General features: G+C 38.5%; 2 protein-coding genes across 5 annotated transcripts in view; both read right to left on the reverse strand.

The window, feature by feature from the left end:
* The window catches only part of LOC120801299 (chemokine-like protein TAFA-2), a 50,595-nt gene extending 49,435 nt beyond the window's left edge, over positions 1-1,160 (reverse strand). The window contains exon 1 of the mRNA XM_040148111.1: positions 722-1,160. The gene's annotated coding sequence lies outside the window, so the exon portion shown is untranslated. The remainder of the gene's footprint in view (positions 1-721) is intronic.
* A 795-nt stretch (positions 1,161-1,955) lies between these two features.
* etv6 (ETS variant transcription factor 6) overlaps positions 1,956-27,817 on the reverse strand; it is a 37,151-nt gene continuing 11,289 nt past the window's right edge. For 3 of the 4 annotated variants that reach the window (XM_040144801.1, XM_040144790.1, XM_040144783.1), the window contains 8 exons: positions 20,958-21,067; positions 16,502-16,547; positions 12,165-12,329; positions 9,034-9,168; positions 5,936-6,544; positions 5,550-5,692; positions 4,340-4,440; positions 1,956-4,182 (listed from right to left, as the gene is read on the reverse strand). In XM_040144801.1, coding sequence (XP_040000735.1) covers positions 4,080-4,182; positions 4,340-4,440; positions 5,550-5,692; positions 5,936-6,544; positions 9,034-9,168; positions 12,165-12,329; positions 16,502-16,547; positions 20,958-21,067 — 1,412 coding nt within the window. In that variant the 3' untranslated portion in view covers positions 1,956-4,079. The remainder of the gene's footprint in view (positions 4,183-4,339; positions 4,441-5,549; positions 5,693-5,935; positions 6,545-9,033; positions 9,169-12,164; positions 12,330-16,501; positions 16,548-20,957; positions 21,068-27,817) is intronic. The other variant, XM_040144809.1, reaches the window with a different exon arrangement.

Genomic DNA, 27,817 nt, shown 5'->3' on the forward strand with positions numbered 1-27,817 from the left:
CCCAGAGCATTAAACCTGATCAATCATGGTGGCGGAGCTGCTGCTAATGCTTCCGGCTCATTGGGGAACTGCCAGGGCTGCCAGTTCTTTTCTGAGGGAAATAGCTATTGGCTACTGGAAAGTTGGTAGAAGTTGCCAGATTATGTAATTTTGTGATTTGCTGCATCCCTCTGCTCTGTTCAGAGAGAAAGGAGTGGTGGAAGAGGTACTTAGATGTTTAAATTAAGTGAAACTAGCAATAAAATAATGTAATAATACTCCATTACAAGTTAAAGTCTCTGATTTAAAATCGTACTCATTTGAAAGTACATAAGTTTTAGTAGTAAAATGTGCATATGTGCAAATATGCATATACATATTGCAGAAAAATGGCCCCTGTGACTGGTTTGAATTATTTTATAATTAGTTTATTTATTAACGTGTTTAAGAAATATATTTTAGGAATGGTTAGCGATAAATGACAGGCATGAATTAATATTTCTGAACTGTTCTCTGGAAGAGTATGGGTTGTGACAGTTAAAAAGGCCTGCACTCGTTTTTGTCCTAATTGTCCAAGTCTTGATTGGATATTGATGCGTTGCTGATGGTCTACAAATAAGATCCTTGAAGCGGCTGAGTGGGTTTCTGCTCCTGACCGTGTGCACTTACCTGCGGGAAAACTCTTGACAGCACCGCATAGTGGGCAGAAAATGACCGTCGGGGTCGCTTGAATGGCTCTTACCTGTAATTGTCCCACTCCCTTCCCGCACCTTAACGCCCTTTTAAACCATCGGTGGGGCAGCTCCTACAATCCAGTGGTGAGTCTGTGATGTGAACACATTTGCGCCCTGAACTGGCCAAAAAACAGTGGCTTCTCTTTTTCAGGATGAAATCGAGCAGCCTTTTCAGAAACAGACACGATTATTCTTCTTCAATCGCGGTAGCGTGAGCATTTCATCCGCAGCAGTCGAGATTCCCCTGCATCCAAACCTGCTCTCTTTTTACTCCGATAGTCCAGCACCCTACAGAAGCCTATTAGACTCAGACGGATAATAAGCGGTTATTGCGTCCTATTAGTGCGCCTTTGGTGGGTGACAAATCACCCAGAGGATCAGGCCACACACGGCAATTGACCATAGGAAATTCTTAGAGTGGGATCGGTCCTCATCAATCACTTCAGCCTCCAGTCTTTGCTCCGCCGCGTCTCTTCCCAGTCTGACAGTTCAGCTCTGTGCTCACTAACTTTTATGGAGACTCTGGAGCACACGGTTACAGTAATCTGATTACTGTTATGGATTTGTTTCATGTTTAAATTTGAGTTGTTAGATATAAAGGTCACAGTGACTGATCTGAGAAGAAAGAAAGCGTTTCTTTTGTTCTCACATCCAAATGAACCTCTATGTAATAATGGACCATTATTTACTTAGATATGGAAGGGCAGAACAAGTACAAACTATTGTTATGAGATCCCCTTATACTTCAAGGTTCATTTTGATATTTGTAGAATAATGATTCACAAAACAGAAAACTGAATTGTTCTAATTTTGACAGAAGGCAAAAATGACTAGTATTGGGAGTGTAAGGCAAAAGTACTGTAATGGATTTTAGCTGCTAGGGCGCATTTGGTGAGGTAGAACACATACATGATGAGTAGTCAGTGATACTCAGTGACTGATAGAGCTCACCACTGATTATTTATAATAATAATACCCCCAAATGTACCCTGTTTGATGAACTGTAGAACTGTGGGAAACAGCCACAGACAGGCCTCTCGCACAAAAGTTGTGCACTACTGCCATCATGTGACTATTCAATGTATTTCAGCAAACATCAGCGACATTTTTCATGCAGAGAGAAAGGAAATACTGGACAGAAAGGTGATTTTTGTGTGGGTAAATTATATCTTAAACTGTAAGTATATCCACCCTAAAAGGATTGAGTTTGATCAAAAATTTTTATTCCATGGTGAAAACATCCGTGTCATGCACGCACAAACACAACTTTCTTTTTACAAAATTCCGTAGTATAATGCATATGAGGAGACAAAAAAAATCATAAAAGTGACATAAGCAAAAATTGAATGGGATTGCAGGTCATTCAGATATAAAAGGGAGCACTTAGAACGTCCTTTCAGCTCTGTCAGCACCAGATTGCCCAGCTGGAGCGGGACCTGTCTGAGTTGAGCCAGGCTACCCAGAGCGTGAAACCTGATCACGCTCACAGCAACCGGGTGAAGGAGCTGCTGTTAATGCTTCCAGCTAATTGGGGACTGCTAGGGCTGCCAGTTCTTTTCTGAGGGAAGTAGCTACTGGTTTCCAGAAAGTTGCTAGAAGTTACCAGATGACGTTATTGTGTGATTTGCTGCATCGCTCTGCTCTGTTCAGAGAAACAGTTATTGTGGAAGTATTTAGATCTTTCACTTAAGTGGAAGTAGCAATATAGAACTGTAAAAATACATTACAAGTTAAAGTCTCGGATTAAAAATCCTACTTATTTAAAAGTCATAAGTATTAGCTGCAAAATGAACTTAAACTATTAACAGTACACCTTAGGCAGAAAAATGGCCCCTTTGACTGGTTTGAACTATTTTCTATACAGTTTGGTAGTGTAGTCCAGTGGTTACGAGCCTAGGGGTCGGACCCCTCCAAAGGGTCACAAGATAAATCTGAGGTGTCGTGAGATCATTAATGATGTAGGAAAGAAGAAGAAACAATGTTCTAACACACAAATTCATATTAATTTTTTTTAACCTTAGACAGAATCTTTGCTTTTTGTGAACTATCAAACAATTGCACCTCTTTAGGCCTTGAAAAGATATTTAAATGACACCATTTGCATTTTAGAGGTTTAGAGGGAAATATCTTATTAGTGGAACTGCTAACAACTCAGACATCTGAAACAAGGGGCCCCAACGGATACAGATTTTTTGCATGTTGTCAGGCCAAAAACAGGCCAATGTAGTGTATTTTAAAAGCTCATTATAAGTTGTTTTTTTTATGTAAAGTAAAATTAATAAGTAGAATAAAATGGACAGACTCAAATAAAGTGTAATTACCTCAAAAACTCTACAAATAAGAGACATGAGGCAGAACAAGTACAAACTAATGTTATGATATCCTCATTATGCTACAAGGCTCAATTGTATGGAGGTCCACAAGTATCATGGAAATAGTAATAAAGCATTTTAATAATATTCAGAATGTAATGCAAAAGTACTGTAATGGATTTTAGCTGCTACGGCGCATTTGGTGAAATAGAACACAAATGATGAGTGGTGAGTGATAAGTTAGATTAATTAATAGAGAGCTCATCATTGGTCATTTCCCACAAACATATCAATAATACCACCAAATGCTAGAAGTTAGCAAATACTGTATGTGATACCTACAACCCTATGAACTTTAACCACAATTTCTCCTATAAGTAACCCTGTAATTGGAGAGGTGTGGAACCTGTTTGATGAAATGCAGGAAACATCCACAGAAAGGCCTCTCTCATAAAAGTTGTGCACTAGTGCCATCATGTGGTGGCTATTTTATGTATTTCAGCAAACATCAGTGGTATTTTTTATGCCGAGAGAAAGGAAATACTGGACAGAAAGTGTAGGTAAATTACATCTCAAACTGTTAGTATATCCACACCAAGAGGATTCAGTTTGATCAAAAATGTTTATTCCATGGTGAAAACATTCCTGTCACACACGCACACATTCTTAATTTTCTTTTTACAAAATTCCGTAGTATAATGCATATGAGGAGACAAAACAAAAATAAAAGTGACATAAGCACAAAGTGATTGGCTTTTGCAGTTCATTCAGAAATAAAAGAGAGCATGAAAAGGTCCTTTCAGCTCTGTCCATCAGGAAAACCAAAACAAGTAATGCAGTTTTTTTCGTTTTGTTTTGTTGTTACCTCAGTAAATGATCATCCTAAGGCAATCATAAGGGAGATTAGATTGCATGTCTCTCTGTGTAGGACTGATATGAGCAAACATCCATGCACTCCAGATTCAACATAGATTGTTCAAGCTGCATCTGAAAGGCATCAGCGGCTGTAGTAGTAGTAAGTAGTTTGTGGACTTTTTTTTCCCCACAGAGTTCCTCAGCATTCCTCTTTGATATAGATTTGTTCATCTGTGTCAGACTCCAGGTGCTCCAGCCGGTCTGTCTGTCCGTTCATTATCTCATCAGGGGTTTTCATGAACCTGGTGAACACGACACAGACAGGGACCCAAGGTATGGTCATTCATTGAGAATTCTGTTGTTATTATGTTTGGTAAGTATACCAAAGTAAGATATCATTAATAGCTTGACATATGTTTTTTGAAAAATGTGTCTTAAAGCTGATTTAAGTTGATATACCTGAACAAAAGTCTTTGTCCAGGCTCTTTCCTGATAATGTTTAGTTTGTAGTAGTGTCTCAGTGCTCGCGACATCTTCTCGTACGTCATATTTGTCCTGTTCTGTAAGAGGTAAAAAGGGAACAGTGTCGTTAATAATAATAATATTGTGGTACTGATCTGCAAAAACATATTTCAACATCTTTAGATTCTCTCTGCCATTTGAAGCTGCACTAATTAATGTTTTGGTCACATGGGAGCAGAGTAACTCCACAACAAGCTGAAAACACAACATCAGACATATTATCTATTATATTATAAAGATGTTTGGGCAAACCTTTAGAATTTGTTTAGTGGGCTGTAAAACCTAAACAATAAGCTAAAAGAGACCAAAAAAGCTATGTAGACTTGAGGTGAATTGTAAAGTTGGGCGATAATTCTCTGTGAGTTCATCACTATGAGCAACACCTTTCATGTTACATAGTAATTCAAACAATTGTTGATATAAAACAATATTGATTAGTGCAGCTTTAAAGCCTTGTCCCTGGAAACATAAACTTGCAATAACTGATGTTTTGGGCACTTGGGGGCAGCAGAAAGAAGCTGCAAACAACACTGACATTTGATCATTTTAAGTTGCCATGTTAGCATACAGTTGCCAGTCTACACATCCAGCAGACATGGAGCAACATTAGTGTTAATTTGGAGCCATGTTTCTGGCCACCTGAAAATGCAAGTCTAATCACTTTTCTTTGGCTGCTATATGCTCCAATGCATTCACCAGCTAATCGTAACTTCATCTGTCTGCTATTTGGTTGTGGGCATATGACGTACAATGGGTTTATTAGTGTTTTTTGCCGAAAACAGCTGCCAGCTGCAGCTGGGAACAAGGTTGTTGGGAGAGTCACAGTTTGTGGGCCATAAAACCAAAACAATGAGCTACAAGTGGCCAAAAAGCTCAGTAGAGCCGAAGGTCAGGTGAAAATTCTGTGATGTCTTCACTCCTAGAAACAGATTTCACATTAGACATCCTATTTTGAGTCATTGTTGTGATAAAAATATTAATTAGTGCAGCTTTGAAATGTTTTGTGCAGCTTTAGACTCTTGTACAAATGAAAATCATAGTCTTTTCTTTTGCCTGGATCTGGGATGTCCCCGCTCACTGAGCCACCCACAGACAGATCAAAAGCTACAATGACTGAGCACCTAGAGTCCACAGACTGTGTGTTTACCTTGTGATTGCCCCAGAGCCTTGCCAGGCCGTTCGGGTCCATGATGCGGAAGACTTTGTTCTCTGGATCCTCCCAGCGAATGTAGTTCTCGTACCTGCTGTCTGACAGGAGCTGGTAGACGTAGTCCCAAAGCAGCCTGCAATCTGCAGTGACATGACACGGAAACATTGAGTGAGTTTGCATGAAATTCTAATGTCAGGTTTCTATCCTTAAAAGCTGTATGTGTGCTGCTTTGTTTCAGAGATACCGAAGAGACAAGATAAATAAATAATATCCTGCTCTCTCTGTAATATTCTGCCAACATTGTGACTAAAGAAACAGATTTGTTTTTAAATGAAGATGTCACCTCATGCTTTAACCTTCAGCCTTGGAGGACTAAGTCTTACCTGCTATCCGTCCAATGGGCATTTGCTGTTCCTCTGGAGGAGACACTGGCATGATGACATGATTCCTGTAGAGCGCCTCCTCCTGCTGCAGTAGGTGCTGTTGTTGCTGCTGCTGCTGCTGTGCCAGTGGTATTGGATGATGGTGGCCATGGACTTTACTTTCACGCCCATTCTCAAGCGTCGCCTGAGACAGGGGTCCACTGCGGCTGTGCCTGAAGTCCATGCTGGCACCTCCGCCACTCCTGTTTGGGCTGAGGAGCAGTGGGTTCATGATGGTGCTGGGCATGAGCTGGATGACGCGAGGAGGGCCCGCCTCCTGGCCCCCAGGGCTGCCAGGGCAGGGGGGTTCTCGGGGCGTTGTGCAGCGCCCGTTTGGTGCAGCTGGGGACACCGACAGGGGATACATTTCCTCCGTCAGGTGGTGGTTGCTGTCAGGCAGCTGGGAAAAGGTTTGGAGGGAGTCCTCATTTGTGGGGCGAGGGTGGTTTGGCTCCATAGGGGATCGTCGCGGGGTTGGATGGTGAGGGGAGCGGGATCGGTGCCGCAGCTCAATGGTTGGTGGATGCTGGGGTAGTGGCTCTGCACCACGCGGCCCCCGTCGTACCGTTTCTGAGGATAGTAAACAAATATGCCCTAAATATCAACAGCTAAGTTACACGGTTTTATTTCACAAACATTAGATTTTGCCATTCATGTTTTTACATTTTGTCTTATCTGTGGATTATGGACAGAAGAAAAGAAAAAAAAATCCAATCAAAAAAAAACATTTAACACTTAAAGACATCACCCTTGGCTCTAAGAAATTGTGATTTCTGACATATAATAGACTTGATTAATTTAGAAAATAATACGCAGATTAAGCAGATAATGAATAATGAAAATAACTGTTAGTTGTAGCCCTATATTAAAATAATTATTATTTCTATTAATTAGACTAGAGTACAAACTATCAGTGTGCCTGTGGATTTGTGTGTTCAGCCAAAATTCCCTAGATTACCTGAAGCCAGCTTTCTAGTGATGTTAAGAAAGCTTTTGGGTGTATACCATTTCCTTTGTTTGCCATACAGATGTGCCAACAGTAATTACATATAGGTTATCAAGGTGAGAATGGCAGGCACTAAGCTGAAAAAACCATAAAAGAACATTGAATGTAACAATACAAGTATTTGAGATGACATGCTCTGAGCATTTTCAATTGTCCAAAGAGAAAAAAGCCCAAAACATACAACAATCTTACAAGACAATTTGAGTTACATAGCATGTAATTAAGTGATATATTGTAGCTTTTAATATTTTCAACAGTTATTTAGCCTTTTTCATTGTGTTGTGATTTGTCCTCACTGCCACAAAGTTAGAAGGTGCTTGTATCTGTATGTTCCTTGTTCCATGGTACACTGGCTTCGAACAGAAAAGACCACTAGGTGTCACTAATATTCTACAGTTACACTGAGCATTCTGATATTATTTTTTATGAGTTTTGTTAAAAGTTTTATGGTAACTGTTGGAAGTCGTTTTAATTTTGCTGTGATTCCTTTATTGAAAACCAATGAAAAAAACAAAACAAAGTGGCCTCAAAACAAGGAAGCAAGAAGTAATAAATACTAGAGAACCAATCATTTATACTGCAGTAAGCCACTGGAGCAGTTTGTGTTGTGCTGTGTTGCAGCTTATTTAAGTAAAGCAGCATTTCCTTGTGGAACAGGTTTTACTGTCAACCTTTGAAGTCTGCAAAGTTAATGCTCCATACTGTTGGATTGTTGATCTGTCACATTTCCTCAGATCAGAGCCCAAAAAAACATTCTCTGGCATTTCACTAAAAGTTTTCACTATTAATTCTTTGAATAAAAAAAACACAGGTGCCAAGAAGTGAAGAGGTATGTGCTTGTGAAGAAAGACACAGACTGCTTCCTTGCACTTTTATTATTTTTAGCATACAAAAAGATAATCTTAAATTATCTTAAATGACCTACCTTTCAAACCAACATTATCACTTAGATGAACAGGTGGGTCTAAAATGACATATTGTTTCTGGTTTTTGATATCCCCCACTTCAATATTTTATTTACCTCTTTTTTTGTATTATTACCCCAGTTTTCAATAAGTGGTTCAAAAATTAACCATGTACATTATCTGTGGACATTTGTGAGAACTGTTCCTTCTTATCAGTTACCTCTGTCAGGTGTACATCAAATTTACTGTGAACCACACCTCATTTGTCATTAGGATCAACACTCAGCTAGATTATTTTACACAGCAAGACAATTTTACATTTGGTGCATGTATGTTTTCTTTATTTTCTACCTCAAAAAAAGTCACATCAAGAAATTTATATCCAAACAATTAAATAGAAGATCTGCTAATATGGGATCGAATTAGCCTGCCTTTAGCTAGCTAATTTTAAATAGCTAGACAACATTGCTGTAGTGGTTTTGGATGTATTGTTCAAAACTAATGTTGAGAATGAAAATGTTTTTTTTTTATATTTCCACAAACTTTCCATAAGTGGGTCAAAAATGACTTTCACCGTGAACCACACCTCAGATGTCACTGAGGTGTGGTTCCAATAACAGTAATGTGGTCTACACATTACTATAATTGTGGACGTATTACAACTAAATTACTTAACTGCTAGTTAGCTAAGTAGCTTAATAGTAGCTACTTGGCTAAGTAGCATAATTTTGAGACTATTATTTAAATATTTTCTAGTTTGATCATTTGTTGATTGATATATTAATAACTGTAGATTACACACTATTTATAGTTTCAATTGTATATATATATTTATAAGCCAAAACATTCTCTTGATTTTATATTCTCCTTCTACATCATTGATGTCTGCTAGATACAGCTGAAATAGTCTCACAAATGCTGGGTGTAGAGTTGGTCATGAGGTTTTTATGTCATTCTTGTGTGGAATTTAAGTTATTTTGAGAAAACTATGAAGACAGCATATAATTATTATCAACAAAAAACAATGATTCTAATGAAGGTAATTTTGGACCAACTAATGCAGGAATGAGTCTTCCAATAACTTACCCATCTAAGGGTTACGAACCAGTAAATGCATTAAAGAAGAAAATACTGTTTATTGGACTGACCTTCTAGCTTCAGGTGCTGCACAGCGCTTTCAGGCAGTGAGTGGAAGGAGTTCCCAGGGGAGTAGGCAGACGGGTAAAATACATGGGGCTTCCTCTGCTTCAGGATGTGCTGCAGCAGCTCATACAGGACATCCCCTGTAAAGATGCAAAGGTCAGAGGTTACCATACGTCTCCCGGTAGCATTTTACAGCTGCATAAAATGGGACATTAGTGTTGGCATCATCCACAGAATCAGGTTCCCCTTCTTCTCTTTGCTTTCCAGGCAGCAGCAAGCTTGAGCAATAATGGAAGAGGCAGACACCACTTCAGACGATTTAAGGAGAGGGTGAAATGGCAAATCAACACTTGTTTATTACTAGAAAAAAAAATTTCCTAGATATTCAACCCTGAAGACCCAGTGAGTACAGAGGTTGCCTAGGTGTAGGTTTCCCTCTCACTGGACTGTAGCTAATGAGTTTCATCTTACAAATTACTCATTTTGCTTCGAAAGAGCAACATAATTCATCACATCAAACTCAAATAATTTGCATTTTAACCTGTGTTTCCATAGAAGTATTGTGTACTTCTTGTCAGGGTTTCCCACAGGAGAAAATTTCTAAAAAAAAGAGCATAGATTTTTAAAATAAGAATATGACTTTAAAAAATCTAAATGAAATATATACATCGGGCATTGGAGACTGTTCAGCAGAAAACATGAACTATCTGTTGACACAAGTACATGAGCTGTAGCTCTATATGACTCTGGTATTCTCCTTTAAGTGGTTATACAGTAGTGGAGGCACCAGGCACAAAACCTGAGCAGGAAGTTCACTGAATGATTAAATACCTGTTTGTTTTGCCTCAACACCAACAACAACAGCTCTGCTCCCGGTGTGACAAAACATTTACACAGTTAACAAATAACCACAGGTACAGTAAATGTGATTTTAACAAAGACTACCAACACTTATTATCTCATCTTTTCTTAAAGGCTTACCATAACAAGGAAATGATTCTTATAAAGGAAGTGATGGTGAACATGCGCACACAAACAAACACACACACCCCTTTCAGTTCTCACTTTCTGGTCTTGTGGCATTGAGTTGCAGTGTGGGGAAAATTCCTGCTTCCTTGTGCCTGAAAATTTGCTTTGATTTTTGATTTAAAATGCTAGTTTAAACTTAGAGCTACACATTTAGTCTAAAATCTATTAAATAATGTTCTTCAATATAAATTACAATTACTAGGAAATTGAAAGTGTTATGTTAGCTTGCAGTCATTTCCAATTAAGTATATTAAAGTCTAAACATGTAGCTGTAATGTAGCTTTAAAAACTGTTTATCAGATTATTGGAAGTGAGGTTAAGACAGACATATGAGGACAAAAAAAAAAAAGTCTATTATTTCAAATTATTACTACAAAGGAAAATATTGCACACAGCAGGGATTGATGGGAACTGCACCATTATAATTGCCCAAAGGAAGAAACAGACACATCACAAGCCAAAATAAATTTGCCTCATTCCCTAAAATAACGTTTTCACTGAAGTTACTAACAACAGTGCCAAAGCAACTACTAACATTGAAATGTAATCAGTCACATCTAAAGATAGTTTATACATGAAACCATTTTACAACAAAATTACTCCTTCGTCACAACAACAACTAATAAAACCTGTAATGATGAGTCACACTTTCCAAACTTTCTCTCAGACCTCAGTTTCTTGACAGGATATGAAATTTTGCATAGATTTGAAATGGAAACATCTTGATCTGAGCTTGATTACAGCTGTCTGCTGGGCCATATCTCTCTCTAACTACAGATTATGTGTCATCAGATGAAATATAATGTGAAAGAGGAGATTGGTGTCTCTGAGGACAGGAAATATGTACAGAAGGAAATATCTCTACTCTGCTCAAGGTGTACAGAGCAACTTTTACTTACTTTTGGAGAGTTTCGGTCCAAATCTACAGAGGACTAAAGCTTACTTATTCGTTAATAAATAAATCAATAAATATTTTAGAAAGTGCTGAGATAAATACAGAAATAAGAAAAACTTTAATTGATAAATAAAAAAATAATTAAATAAATAAAAGCTGCAATGAATACATACATTTTAAAAAATCATAATTAAATGAATATAAAAATATAGATGTAGGGAATAAATTAATTAATTATGTCTTATCTTTATATTTCACAATGCAGATCACTCATTACATCGTTCTCTTATGATTATCACCCTGAACAAAACACAGCAGTGACTTCATCCCTGTGTAGTGTAAAATTTCCAAGACACTACATCAACAGTAACATACAATCTGACATGAAATCCTGTTTTTTAGTCATTTTTTAAAAAATTGGAATATAAAAGTCTGAAAAGGAAAAATGGTTGATTTTTTTTCCCTTTATTTTCATGTGCCTGGCTGCTGGTGTTACCAGGGCAACAGTTGAGGTTGGTTTATACTTCCTGATCAACCGTATCCAACTTCCTCCGCCAGCAGCCTGTAACAGCTGCCTCCCTCCACTGTCACCTGATATTGCCCCCTTCCCTCCTCTGCTCCAGCTGACTTTATTGATTTTTAAAGGGTGCAGTTTTGCTGTTAACACATTAATTTTAGCACATTATCAAATTTAACACATTAAAGCTGCAGTAGCATAGCTTTTCATGTACAATTAAACATTAAGATTTGTCTAAATCACCAAGCCGTTTAAGGGGTCACAGTGTTTGCCCCGATAATGACATTTTGTTCTGTGACAAAATGTAGTCTTATTAATTTGTTACGTGTTTCACTCATCTAAGAAGGACCCACACTGTCCATTTTCAATTTTATTTAGTCCTATTGTGACGGCAGGTGTCAATTTTTTTCCCATAGAAAAGGAGCTTCTATCTATAGTTTTACCACTTTTTCCATGGTTTTCCTGCACCCATGCAGAGTGTTTCCATGGTGTAAAACTTTTTCCATCCTACTTGGTAAATTTTATTTTCCAGTCTGGGTCCTGATCTAATTGGACTAAAATGAAAAAATATCTAATGCAATCAACGCAAGTAACTCATTTGTAAAACTTTTCACTGATCTCCGGTTTTCCCAGTCTGGAATATACCTCTAATACCGCTAAGAAATTCCCGAAGAGGGTAAAAAGAAGAGGAGTACCAGAGTGGGGGGATCGGTAGCGGAAGTCCTCCTTGGTGAGGAGCAACAGGGCTTTGCCATTCATCTGGAAAGAGCCACTGGTGATCGGCCGCAGGGCAAACTCCTTCTCAGCCCATCTGAGCCACTGGGCCACATCCTCCCTGCTCCAAAAGACTGGCTGCAAACCTGGATGTGGATGGATTTGGGGGAGGGCAGAGGAGGAAGATAGAAGAAGTTGAGACCAGGGTTTCGTGAAGAAGCAGCAAAATGGAGGTGGAGTGGAAAAGAGGGAAGAAAAGAAAGATGAGCTCAGTGAAGAAAAACCAGAAGGACAGGGGGTTGGGGCGAGGAAGGAAGAAAGAAGGAAAGACAGTAAGGGGAGGGAGGGGTAGGGAGGAAAAGAGGAGGGGAACAGGGAAGAGAGGAAGGAAGGAGGCAGAGGCAGAGGCAGTAAAAAGGATATTGAGGAAGTGGAGATAAAAGCCAAAAGGAGGGAGTGATTATGGTAAGGAAAGCAGAAATAAAGAAAGATGAAGGAGACATAGTCAGAAAGGGAGAGGAGGTGAGAGTAAAAGATTAGAATGTGATAAGTTATAAGGAAGAATACAGAATGAATCACAAGGATAATAGGGGAGGGGTGGGGGGTGGGGTACTTGAGAAAGACAGTCAGTCTATTATTTATTTTATTTGATCTGTTATGATCTGTTCTGTTATTTGCCCTCTGAACAGACAGGCACATCAGAGGATGGACAGTTTATTAGTTTGTGTATAAACTGAAAAGGATACATAGAGGGAAAAAAGAGCAGAGAAAACAAGAATGACAGTATCTTTTTTCCCTCCCTCGCACTCTGCAATGTTTCTCTCACTTCCGTGGGAACAGGAGTGTAAAACATCTGCACTGGTGACCAACAAGCATTTAGAGGCAACAGTGAGAGAACAGAGAGGACTGTGAAAATAATCTCAACAAAAGTTCAATTTTAATTTTTCACAGCAGCTGTGGAGGCAGCAATAATCTGACTGGATTTAAGCCTGTGATGGCAGAGTTTAAGAGGTAGTTTTTCTGTGCATACTTTAGGTAACGGAATAGCAAAAAAGGCTAGTAAAAATATAAATAAAATATAAAAAGCAATTACATTTTATTTTGGCAAGTTATGATGTTGGAGGGCAATTACAAACCAACACCGTAGCATGGCTAATTTTGACCCCATTAGCAACCACTGCAGTTGAATTCTAAGGCTACTGTGCTAAAATGGAGTTTCTCTAAAACCACTAAATAGATGCTGGCATCAGGAATCTCACATTGTATTGAAGTAACATAAAACAGAAAATACTTCGTCAACAATTTGCTTTATAATAATCTTTGTAGATTTTTTTTTTGCAGACAACAGTGCACAAGCTAGCTAGCTAAATTACAAAAAAGAATTTTATTTTACTAATTTATTGTGTTCGGCACTACTTCATTTACCAAGACAGCAATGTTACACCCATGGCTAACCTGACCCAAGCAGCAACCACTAGAGCACAGCTAATTTGAAAGTGCATGATTTGCAGTTCCTCTAAAGACCTCTAAATAAATTTTAGCCTCAGAAAAAAAACTTAGAATGTAATGAAGCGACTGGAAATGCCTTTAAATTTTCTTGAGAAATATAAATTCAGTCTGTTTTTTTCAACCAAAAGAGAAGCTCTCAATAGTTAACTTCACTGATATAATTTTGGGCCTTGATGCTAATTTTGAAAATACATCCATTACGAAAGTATCAGTTCAACCAGGCTCCCCGCTCTTCGGCCAAATTAGCTAAAATGAAATTAGCGAAATAAGTAGCTTACCTAAACAGCTAAGTATACCAGGATTAAAAGAGCCAGTGTGAAAGCGCTAGGCTTTGTTATGTTAGCTACCCCATCCTTTTTTTTTTTTTTTTATGGTCACACCAGATGAGGTATGGTTTTCTAGTTCCGTTCACTGAGGTTTATTTCAACTTCAATTGTGATTATTTTTGAAATGTTCTTAAACTCTGATATTCCTGATATTGTCTGACATAAGAGGATGTACATTTTTAGCATTACATATAAAGTCTTTTTGATCCTCATATATCCTAGTTAACACAATATTGCCACCTCATCATACGATTTGGCACTGTGCAACCCAACGATGTTCAGTATGACTCAGACTCACCCCCTCTTTTTGTCTCCTTTTCTTTTTCACACACACAGACACAAAAACAGACTTTCAACAGTGTAAAGCTCTGATCAGAACATCCATGACACCCACATGGCGCTTAACTACTCATTTCTTACATCTCACTTATCGCCCAGACTCAAACACTTCCTCTGGGAGCCGGACAGCTGTTATCTTTGGCTGCAAATGTTACTGTCACACAAGTAATAGGAACCTTGTGTTCGCTTTCAGGCCTCCCTCCCTTCAACTCCCTCGACCCGTCAAACAAAGGAAGTTTTCACAGAGAGCAATCAATACAAAATGAAACCCTGTCTAGATTGTCAGCTTCCTATTTTTTCCCTTCCCTTCTAGTTCTCTATATACATATACTGGCACGAGCGCTGATGATAAGCCCGGGAAGGCCTAGGTTATCTAAAGCATAGCCTACAGCCTGTCAAGCTCTGGCCCTCAGCTTGTCAACAGCCATCCTAAGAAAGTGTCAGGGAATGGGATACAGGTGCTTCACAACCACAGGAACTAATGGTGGGCAGATAAAGAACTGTATTTCTTCGTATTTTCTTTCGGGTTTACACTTTTCTTCTTTTTCACTGAATCTGCTTCTTGGCACACAAACAGAGTAGAAATCATAGCTAGGCTACATTATCTCTAGCTTCTAGTATGTGTAATATACTGTATGTAAATGTGCATGTTTTCAGTCCCTATTTCTACCCATCCTGATGATTAAAGCAGTATAGATAACTTTAAACATTGGTGGTAAGAGAGTACTTTGAAATATGTCCAGAAAACCAGTGATTTGCTAAAATTAGGGTTTTTACATAAAATTTGACTCTTTTGCAGGGTCTACACACGACTTTATGTTTAAATTGAACTGGACTACATAACAGTAATGGATCTAGGAAGCAATGGAATACTCCTAACTGACCACATCACTGACTTTATATCAATACTGAATCAAGCCGCCATCTGCACTGCATGAACCAGCTGTATCTTGGTCTCTCGTGGCTGACTTGTGAGAGCAGCAAGGCCAGGGCAGACAGCAGTGCAGCCGGGGTCACAAGGTCATGGCTGTGGTATGCTCTCTCTAGGGCCAGAGAGAGGTGCTGCTCTGCCAAAACCCCTCCGAGATCCGGTCTGCTGGTTTCAGCCATCTGCACAGAGCCCAGAGGAGGAAGCAACAAGGGGAGCAGAAAGCAGGAGGAGGAGGTGGATGAGAAAGAGGAAGAAGAGGGCCCAAACAAACGTGTCCCACAACACACTTTGGCAGGAAGCAATCCAGCGTGGGCTCAGTTTCAGCACAGGAAACTTCCTGCAGTAAGGTTAGAGAGTGACGCTGGGAGGTTTATTAACAGACAGCAGCAAGACAGAGAAGAGAAAAGGAAGAGTGGAAACAGAAAGGAAAGAGTGATGAGAGCAGCGGTGGATAGTGTGCTAGGATGGAGAAAAAAATAGGCAGATGGAATAAAATAGCAGGAAAAAGAAGACTAAACAGTGATGTAGAAAAAGGAAGGAAAGGCAAACAGGATGGGAAAAAGATACTAAGCCAGTACTTAAATAAATTTCACAGAGCAGGACATTATATTCATTCCTGAATTCTTGCTCATACGTGAATCTTTTTACTGTTTATACCTATTCTGGGATGTAATCAATATATGGAGCTATTCCACAGAGCTAGTTCAGGTCAACTAGGAAGTCAACTCAACCCAGCATCCACCAGTGAGCTTTGAGTGTACTTTCCCCTATTGTCACTCCTGGCAGATTAAGCTCACTGCTTCCCTTTGGGGAGTGACAGGGTCAAAACCAAATATCAATGCCGTATTCACATAAAAGTCCATTCCACATAAACTGGCTGACTGAACTGAGCTTCTGTATTAATAGTCTGTTCTAAATCAGAACTGTTCCAAATTTTTAAAAGGTATTGGGATTTGCTAAGAATCATTTTGTTGAGTTTATTGATTCCTGAAGACAGACCTGTTTTTAAGTACAAGTCTAGTGTCTGAGGTCTGTGGTCTTCATGCCTTCAAGTCTCAAATCAAGTCTTTAGACAGTGAAGTATCTATGCAGACGAGTGTAGTTCAAGTCACAAGTCCTTATTTTTACATAGCAAATCTGACGTGAGTCCAAGTCTCAAGTCTACAGCTTTCCCTGAAGTGAAAGTTGTTCATACTTTGCTTGCATCACTCACAAGTCAAGTCAGTCTTCAGGCAGTCAAGTATCAAGGCAGATGAGTCCTTCCAGGTCATGTAAAGTAAAAAAACAAAAAAAGTTGAGAGGTGTTAATGTACAGACAAATCTCTGTCTTTGCAACCAATTTCAGCAAATCTGAATCTTTATGTTTGAATGAATTGAAGAACTTGCCCATTGACATGAAGCTGAGCAGCGTTAGCATGGAGGACAAAGACTTCCTCCATGCTAATGCTGCTCAGCAAGCTGCCAAAACTATGACAATTGTAGGTGAATCACTGAAGATTTAATTGCTGTCTTGTCAACACTGGACTTTTCTGATTTCAGGATAACAACCTGAGTCACATTCAAGTTGCAAGTTTCAGGATTGTATCTCATATCCATATGATCTAAACAGGAACTGATTCTAAACATGATGGTAAGCCTTTTGTTGCAGTGCAGCCACAAACATCCTTTGCTTACTTCGAGGTGAAAAGGAAAATGGATGGCATGGACAGATTGAGAGGAGAGCACCTTGGATCCTGACACTCTATTCTTTCAACACATTCACACAGTTCCTTCAGCTGATAAATTTGTCCTTTGTGGTTGTTTTCTTTCAGTGAATCTGGTACAGTTTGGTTGCAGGTTACAGGAAGAAAACCAATTTCAGTCTTCCTTGTCATCAGTCTCTTCCTTTGTTGAACGCATCTCAAGTTCACAGTGTTTATAAGAGTGTATATGTGTTTTTTTTGAGAATGTGTGTATTTACATTGAATAAAACCCTCAAGCACAACAGCAGGATCCCAAGCCCTTTACTAAACCGTAGGTTCCTAATCCTCTTTGATGACACATAATTTTCAGTCTGTGGTTTCTCAGGCCCCCGCTCATACTCACTAACACACATACACACACAGGGCACACAAGTTGCCAAGGCAACTCATAAGTGCTTGGGATGAATGAAGGGAAGAGGAGGATGAGATCACTGGTATCTTGTTTCGTTGTTGTGGTACAGAAGCCCTCAACCTACCCTCTCAGCCAAACGACTTAATGAGGTCCGTCCTGCTGTGAAGCTTAAAGGTCCTTATCCAGAATCACAGCTTAGCTCCACATGTCTCACCAACAGTCACACTGCTGCCAGTGCTTCTTATATTTCTTTCACCCGTTCGAAAACTGCAACGACAACTGCCTGTTGATAAATTGACTGACAAAAACCTGGGTTAGGTTAAGTTGCTACATACCAAACTCTAATTCTAACCATCTTCTGAAGTATGTGGTATTTTCACAAAATGGCAAAATTGCTACATGTTCGATCATGGGCTTAATGAGACACCCCACAATGCAACATACACTGAAAATGGAGGACTTTTCATAAAAGTGAAAAAATCTTTTGCTCAAGCAAGGGAAGCAACTAATGAATACTCACGTGATCAGTTCATCTATTGAGATATATACATATACACATATATACATATACAAAAACATGTATAAAATTTGGTTAGTCAAATATTTTTTTTAAATAATAGACTAACTAGTCTATAAAACTAGTTCATTATGTCTGCAAATTTTGAAAAAATGCCATCCCCAGAACCCAAGATAATGTCTTCAGATCACTCACACTTGTTTGACAAATAGTCCAAAACCCAAAAATGATGATCTTTATGTAATTTACAAAGAAAGAAGAACAGAGAAAAGCAGCGATTCAGTGAATGTGTGATACCTTTTCAGATTACATGATTTAAACAACTAATTGATGGTAAAAATCTATATTGACTAATGTTTGGTCGATCAAGTAACTGAAAAATGTACTAATCATTTCCGCACTTGTGCCAGCTCCAGTGACAGATCCAAAAAGTATCAGAGCATAAAAATTCAAAACTTTTTTTGTTCACCATTTATGAAATTGTCAAATCAGCGGTAGCATTCTAAAGACACAGCTTGTTTGACTTACAAAGGTGAATATCTTGTGTCATTTCCTCAGTGTCAGAGGTGCCTTACGTATTGTACGGGTGTTGTGATGGCATAGAAGGACAAGAAAACTGTGCCTTTAAAAAGCATCTGAAACTTTGTCTGGGATTTTTGTGGAACTTGTCTGGAATAGTCCTGTTATTCACTGCTTGGTCTTATGTACGATTTATAATGTTAGTGTGTAATAAATAACTGGGACACATTTTAGGAGACGCTAGTTTTACAATGTTAGCATTCATGTCAGTATTTTTGCTAGTTTACATATTACCTAGCAGATATATTTAACTAGATACAGTTAACTTCATAACATTAGTATGTAGTAAAGTCTGGGACACAACTTAGGTAACCTAGTAGTACAATGTAAGCATTAACGTAAGCATTGCTGCAACATGAGCCTGCTGCCAGTCAGGTTACTTTATTTAACACTTTGTTTAAGTTAACTGAGCTCGACACATAAGATATAATTCACAGTATTTTGTAGTAAAGTCAAAGGAAAGTGAGCTTACTATTTCCACCTCAATTTGGAAACTTAGCTATCTCCTGACCAGCCTCTTTACTTTGTGAATCTGCCTGAATGGATCTATACCACATAACAAACTGTTTTTAGCTAGTTCTCTCTTTCTAACATAGGTGGTAGATATTTAGCCACTAAATTAGACAAGTTTTCAGGAGCAGTGGTTGATGAATGAGACAAAAAGGTAAAGTCTTAGTTTCAGGTACACTTTCAATTAGCAAATCAATCAGTGAAATGTAAGCATTGAATATATGTTATAAATATAACTTCTGTTTCTGTTTCTCTTTATTTGTAAAACTGGAACAAACTGCATAAATGCTATATTTGAGTCATTCTGGGATCTAAAAATCTCAGATATTATTTTCAGTCAGAAACTCCTGACATTCAACAGCCTAAATATACAGAGACACAGCTGAACCACAAAGAAATCTCAGAGAGAGCATTTCAGCTTAGCCTGACGTGGATGAACTATAACTAAACAAACAAATAAAGCAAGGTTGCATCAGTAAGGCTGGGACTTTGCTCTCCAAACTCAAAGCTCCTTAGTCACTCAGTTCTTCAGTAAATGTTTGCCTTTTCTCTCCAAGCAGAAGAAGTGGGGGGATATTGGTCTTGCTATCTCAATAGAGAAAAGGTTTTCCTTTCTCGAGACAGAGGAGGAGGAGGAGTAGGAGGGCTGGCCATGATCTTCGAACACCCTGACTCGGGGACGTGGGTAATGAGAGCACCACATTTCCTAAGTTAATGCTCACAAACTATTCACCTCAGTTTGTGTGTTTCTCTGTATATCGATTCCCTGTCAGGTGGGTGTGGCAGGAGAAAATCCAACTCCACACACACAACCACCTATACTTTTCAATCAAGAGAGCCCCCCCACCCCCACCTTCCACCCCCCATCTCATATTCATCCTTTGCTTCCTCCACTGGCATGCATGTGCCTGTCCCTGTCCAGCAAAACTGGACTTCATCCAGTCAAAACAAACATAAAACAGATCATCAATCACACAGAACTTTTATGGCCAGGAAGTAGCATGACCTGTTTCTGATAGCTTGTTGTTGAGTGCAGGAGCAAGCCGACTCTTGTAGGTTAGTTCCTGAATCCAGCATTAACTGCCACTCTTCCTTTTGTTCAGGAGCCAATTGTTTTGAATATGCAGAAGCTTCAAAGACATTTGTAAACTAAATCATAGGGCCCGTGCTTGTTGGAACACCACACTCTATAAGCACATTATACTCTTTTTGTCCTTCCCTGTGGAGAAAGTGAAGTCAGCATTTACTGTAGTGTAATACGTGTGTGATATCTATTGCAAAGGTCCTACACTAGTGGTTCACAACCCTTTTGTTTTATACTAAAATAATGTGCAAACCTTGAACACAGTTTACAATAACTCTTCAACCTGTGAGCAGTTGAACAAAAGAGAGATTACATTCCGTCTAACTGAAAAATGTTTGGATTTGACTTTCCAAATCTTTCCCCAGACAGGGAACCATTGCTCTCTGATTTATCTTATTCATTTTTATATCTTTTCACATTGTAAAGCTAAAAGGGTTTCAATGGAGATTCAAGTGGAAATCTCATTTTTGAATACTGTCTCCATTTTTGTGAGTGTTCAATTTAACCATGATTAAACACTACATTTCCCAGAATTGCCTGTCAATTAAAGGGGAACTCTGCAAATTTTACATCTCTTTGTCAATTTACTAGTCACAGCGATTTCTGCACAGAATGTGAACAGCTGTATGGTGTCTTCTGTTTCTCTGAAGGAGTTTTGTTAAGTTTAAGTTAATTACTCAAGAGACATTACCTGCGTAAAAATGCCTGTGTACAAAATATGTCCTGATTCCATACTACCCAATAATTCGAAATATACGAAGCTACTCACGGCTGCATAAAATAAAAATAAATTGAAGAAAATGGTGAGACAGCTCCAGGAAGACTGTGGAATACAAAAAGATGTTTAAGAATGACATCTTGGGGATGTCTTGGCAAGACACATACCACATAATCGCAGCGTCCCCGATTTGCATAGTCAGTTAGTCCAGCTGGGGGCATTTGTTGCATGTCATCCTCTTCTCTCTCCCTGTGTTTCTTGTCTGTCTCCACTATGTCTAAATAAATAAATAATAATAATAAATAATGTAAAAAAATAAATAAATCTCTGAAAAACATTTTGCTTTGTATCTGTAAAGTTAAATTGGCATTGCCATTCCAAAGTCGCAGTTTGATATTATACGTATTGTATCATCTTCTGCTAGTATAAAATCATAGATTGTGGATTTTTTTTTAGTATACTATTAAGATCGGTACGTCATAAACTCTATTTATAATTATGGTAATTATGGCCCATACAGGGGACTAAAAGTCAGGATCTCACAGACCCTGCTGCCTCAGTTGTGAGTATTTCATCTCTCGCACATCCTCTAACTTTATGAAAGTGCAATACTAAATCTCTGGAGTGCCCCTTTAAAACACTTACCTTCTGATTGTCTGTTGACAAGTTAGTAGTGACCACTGCTCATGGTAAGTACTAGGGATGTCCCGATCAAGTTTTTTGAACCCAATCCTATTCAGTCCTTTAATATTGGGTATCTTCCGTTATTCAGTCTGATCCGATATTATATTTACTTAAATGTTAAAAAAAGGTTTTTCATAAGGTGGCCGAGTACAGACACCAGCTTTCAGACAGTTTTTCAATTTTGGCCAATCATAATTTACTCATGGAATTAGTGTTAATTAGCAGAATTTGATCTGGCCTGCTGCCGGCAATGTTTGTCATTTTAACTGGTGAAAGCGACAGTTTGCTCCAGCAAAAAATGAGAGGCTGCTACCTGAATGTTTTTTCCACTGCTCTTTGCTAATGATTGTTGAACGATTGTCTGAACGCAGATTGACTCACCAGTGCACACAAAGAATTTTTCACATTTACACACACTTTAATTTTCATTCACATATGCATGTAGTCCTCTGTTGAGCCCGGCTGTAATTAGGGAGAGCAACACTGCAACACTAGTAGGCTGAAGTTGACAAAACACAGCAGGGTACAGTAAAGAAAGGATCGGATTCTGAGTCGCTTCATTTTAGCCGATACTGATCCATTAAAATACGGCTGGATTGGCCCCTACACTGATCCTTAGGAAATACCAAGCACTTCTTCTTCTTATTCTAAACATAGCAGACACACATTTCCTGTGTAGCAGGAAAGAGCCACCAAACCGAGCCTTCAGAACAGCAAATGGAAAAGATTTCATTAGCTGGTTATTTATCAAGATTATATGTGCTTTTGTGACTTTTCATATAGAAGTCTGAAATCCACACACCATCACACAAGGAACACAAGTGTGTGTTCATTGTGACATTTTGAGTAAAGCAAAATGTGGAGTGTGTCGTGAATGGGAAGAGAAGGGGGCTGCACTCAGCTCTCTCGCTGGCATGTGAGAACAGTTTCCCTTTTAGAGGAGAAAAGAGAGTAAGTTAAAACACACACTTATGCACACACAACAACAACAACAACATTTATTCAGGAAGTGCTGTCTGCCCACTCAGGAAATTCCTGAGGACAAGAGCTGCTTCCAGGGTCAGGAAATTTCCCCTCAAAAACACACACACACACACAACAATTGGGTAATATACCAGAGAGAGAGAGAGTGAGAGACCAACAAAAGCTGTGGGGGGTTTGCAGTCATGTACGGCAACACATACACACACATTAACTCATACACACATACGCATAGAGTATACACCTACACTACCTCTGGCAAGGCTTGCACAAAGACACAAGACTCACTTACACTTATCCACCCCCTCATACAAGCATGCATAGTGCAAACCCAGCTGTGAGCGCACACAAATACACACACACACACACTCTCACACAGAGGAAACCAGCCAGTCTTGTTTCCATGGACATAGATTTTTTTTTTAAATCTTCCAATAAGATATTTCTAATCTTGCAGCCACTGGTCTTTTGTAATTCATGTTTAATGTAAAATCTTAAAACTGCATAATGAACATGCTTGTATTTTAGACCTTTAAATAATTCACTGTTTTCTCACTGACTAGCCCTCAGTTTTAGTACATAGGCACCATGTTCAGCAATGATGCCTGGATTGCAACTGAATTAAAACCCAACAAATCCAGTTCATCGGTTAGTATCTGCACTATTTTATTGTGTGTGTTGGCGGAAATCCTCCCAGGGCTTTTAGTACTTGACACAAACAGACAAACAAAACATCATGGGTGGTTGACAACACTCCTCCGCTAGGTGTTTAAAGCTGCACATTTGTCTACTCACAGACTAATACTGTTGGATGATTTATTTAATGACCGATTTAATGTGGATTTTTTTAAGCCACAATAAAATAAAATAAATACATTTATTTTTTACAAATATGTAATTAATGTGTTGTGGCTCTGTCTATTTATTAAGAATGCCCTCTTAAGTGTCCAAGCAATTAGTTGATATCTGCATAAATAAAAGTCCACACTGTTTTAACTACTAACCAAAAAACTTTCTACCTCAAAAATACGAAGAAACATGGTAACAACTTCATAAAGGACTATTTCAAAAGTTTGGGACATACACAAATTGTCTTTTTTGCCAACACTTAGATGAACAAGACTTGGTCAAAACCTCATATATGGCCAGACCCCCCTTTATCTGTTTGCTTCTCTCCTACTGCTCACATATACAGTAATTTAATATAGCCAAATTCCAAATAAAGCTGTTCTCATTAAATTTTTCTCTGTTTCTGTTGACAGACAATGGAACAAGTATGAAATAGCGACCGAAACAAAGCCCGTTACAATTACATGTTAGCCAGCAGTCACTTACAAGCCATTTCCAAGCTGCTGCTCTGCCCCGCTAAAATCCTGATTTTTATAACTGCGACATTACTGATGGAATCACCATACACCTAAGTTAAAGACAACGGCGGCTTTGTGATTTCAGCTATATTTACTTGTAAATTGATCACTCAGAGAGAACGTTAGAAGCTGATTCACATCTAAGTCAGCTGTGGTCAGTCGAATAAGAGAAAGACCGACCTTCTTTTTCTGAAAAAAAAAAAAAAAAAAAGTTGCTAAAGTAGTGTGAAAAATCGGTAAATCTATCTGAAAAGGCGCTAAGTTGGCAACACTGCCAGTAAACTCCCTGATGATGTATTAGAAACTGTTCGCATCAATTCATTTTGAAAGAGCAATGGCCATTCAGGAAACTCCAACATTTGGCTGGCTGACCAATGGTGTTACTTCATTACTCACTCACTCAGTCACGGCCATTCCCATTTATAGGGCTGGCCCTGCTGTTGTGGTCCAGCCAAAAATTATCACCACTCTGATGTCTGTATGCTAAATATGACTCTACAGCCAGAAGCCAGTTTGCGTAGCTTAGCATAAAGACTGGAAACAGGAAAAACAGCTAGCTTGTACCTGTACTTTTAAAGCTCACTAATTTATACTAATCTTGTTTTTTTAATTTGTACAAAAACAAAAAGGGAGAAGTTGTGGTTTTTACGGGCAGGTTGATGAGAGCAATTAGACAACCACACAACCAGCGGAAGTCACTAAACAAACAAGACATAGAATGTTGTTTATGCTGGGCTTGGTCAATACCAATGTTTGGACCAGATTATCTGGATATGGGCAGGGTTTACAGATCCAGTCTTAAATCTCCTGAACTGCTCGCAGACTAGTTAGGAGTTAAAATCTGGATGATTACAATTATGATAACATCAGTACTTTCACAGCTGAGGATGTTTCCAAGCAACAGTAAACATTCTAGCCCTTGAGACTAACGATAGCTAACAGATAGACGAGGACCAAATCGGACTTCAACATTATACTTTAAATATCTATTTATATATACACTGCAGGTCACAGTAACATCAGTCATAATAGAAAAAACAAAAATTCTTAAAGATGGCTAAACTGCTCAGGTGATTTGCCAAATTCTAGATTTAGATTTATGATAAGCCAGTTTCCTTTGGCATATCTAGCACTCAACTTTTTGGGGGTCATCTTCACACATCTGAAAGTTGTTCCAGATGTTTGACTTTTTCGACATTTTGCTAGCATAGTTGTAACTTATACGCATATACTTATACATGGTCACGTGTCACTGTCCTAGTGTCAGTGCTGGTATTGTTAGATGAGAGTTGTGACGCAAAAACAAAACTATCAGTACGATTAAATGTCCCTGTCTGAGAATAACTAAATTAATTTTGATTCATGATGAATAATGATGGATTACTATTCCTTATTTCATGGCCTATTTGGGATTTTTGTGGTAATGCACATATAATAATAATAATAAATAATAATAATAACAATAATAATAATAATAATAATAATAATAATAAAAAACAAAACCATAGCATTTGACTACTGATTTGGATATCAATTACCATGGCAACGGTAGAAGCTTTGAACCTTTGAGGCATTCAGGTCAGCCCTAAGGCTGAGCCTGGCTTTAGTGAGTTTTACATGTGATGGTAGGTGGATTTTGTAACTGTTGGACAGAGCCAGGCTAGCTGTTCCCTACTGATCCAGTCTCTGTGCTAAGCTAAGCTAACTGGTAGATGGCTGTAGCTGTATATTAATGAGGGAGACATGAGTGACACTGATTTTCTCGTATAATTCTCGGCAAGAAAATTACTGAGCCTGTTGTATTTCCGAAAATGTCTAACTATTCCTTCACGCTCTAGAGTCCAAGCTATAAGTTAACTATGCAGTACATGCTTCAATAAAATTTTATATTCAGTCAATGCTCCTCATTTGAACTGCTTTGTACTTAGTACCCCTTTTTATTCAGATATTTTTTCTAATGTACCTTTATTTAGTTCTATTTTCCGTACTGGTCTATATTTAATTTAATTATGTAAGTATATTTATAGCATGTATGCGTTTATTTTATCATGATATCGAGCATCTTGGGCACAAAACATCTCATCTTTTCTTACATATAGATTTGTATTGAAATGTCTTTTCTAATGAATGGAAAGACTAAAAAATAATTTCATTGATGATTAGGCGCTTTACAGAGCAACAGACAAGAAACACAATGGAAAGATCAAAATGAAAACCTGCTAAAAACACAAGACATGAAAGAAAGGATCTAAACACAAAGTAAAAGCAAGTTAATAAAAATATATTTTGGGAGCGATTCAAAAAGAAGACAATTTATTCCAAATATACTTTCACTAGATATGGGTGTGTAGTATGTTACAGTTACACACAGAACAGTTACAGTTCTGGCTGAAAGGGTTAAAATCGAGTATGGTAGCATTCTTTAGTGTGAGGAGCAGGTTGCAACTCTCCCCGATCTAATCCACTTCCTCCCCAGGAAATGGAGAAGGCGGATTTCTGCCCACACTGCAATTTCCTCCCTCATTCTTTTTCTTTTCTCTTTTTTCCCCCCTCCTCCACCCTCCCTCTCCTCGCTCCTCCACCTCCTTCTCTTTCTGTCTTCCTTTCCCTCTCCCCCCTCAGGACAAAACACCCTCTGAGTGTGGGGGTTAATGAACGGCTTGTTTTGCAGCACATGTGTGTTTAGATATGCAGAGGGGGAAAGGACAGGGGTGTTTTGGACTGTGGGAGCAGTGACAAAGACATGTCGCTATCTGTCTGAGAGAGGAGAGTGGATCCCAACCAGGAACAGCCATAAACTAAACACAGAAGAGAAAAAAAGACATTTTCCTGACCAGCAGATGTGTGAGAGTCATGGCTGTGTGAGGAGCTCTGTGTTTGAAATGTGATTAAAACAAAAGAGTACTTCCACATGTCTGCGGATGTGAACTGACCCATCGGTTTACTCGACAGGAAACTCAACACGGACCTGTTGAACATTCTTCCTTTTTCTGCAACAATGTAAAAGAGGAAGTGGGCTGAGGGAGTTTCCTGTGCGTCTCATCCATCTTCAGCCTTTGCTGATACCCAGCCCAATGCCACACAAAAGCCCCAAACTTAACACTTGCCAGAAAAAAAAAAAAAAAGAACACTGGTTAAATATTGACGGACGCATGGACAAAGCAGCTCAGGGTTACTCTTTGAACATCAAGCCTATCTCTTGGCACAGCTCCAGCCCCGCCTGCTGTATGATTGGTTAAGCAACAGTGAGCCGATGCAACCAAACAAAGCTCCATAGAGCCATGAATGTCACTGTGTTGCTTCATTTTGTTACACCTTTTCAAAACATATTTTGACATATTTTTCTTTACTGGCTCACCTATAGACTGTTATTCTATCTTGGGCTAATTAAAACTGTTAAATGAATCAAATAAGGTGCAGATAGCTTCAAGTTAATAAAGTGATATAAGGCTGGTTTTCCTCGGTTTGAACCAAAGTGGAAAACTTGCCCTTCTGTATTGTTGTGGGTCTGCTGAATATTTTGTTTGTTTTGATTCAATGTAGGCAATTAATAGACAATCAATGCTTCTAAACAAAAACCACATGACTTCACATTAGTTTGTTCACTGGTCTCATCAAAAACAAGTCTGATTCCAGCCACTGTATGACATATTTGTCTGTTTCTTATTTTTTATATGATGTTTATACCAGCTTAAGCTACAAGTGTTTAAACCTACAAATCATGCATACCCAATATTAAAAGTGCCCTCTGGAGTTTTCTTGTTAAACAAAAAAAAAAAAAAGTCAGTGTTACTCACAAAAATGCTTTGTGTCTATCCATGAGGTCAAACAAATGTGCTGAATGCATTTACTTCCTCATAAAACATTTTAAAAGTTGATTTTTTTTTTTTTTTACATATTCAAACCCTGTTTACATCCATTTGCGTTTGCATGCAGTCTTCTTCTTCCCTGTCTTTTTTTTGGCAATGGCTTTTGGCACGTTAACATCACCATCA

This window comes from Xiphias gladius, chromosome 2 (genome assembly GCF_016859285.1).
Source record: "Xiphias gladius isolate SHS-SW01 ecotype Sanya breed wild chromosome 2, ASM1685928v1, whole genome shotgun sequence".
NCBI classification, from domain to species: domain Eukaryota; kingdom Metazoa; phylum Chordata; class Actinopteri; order Istiophoriformes; family Xiphiidae; genus Xiphias; species Xiphias gladius.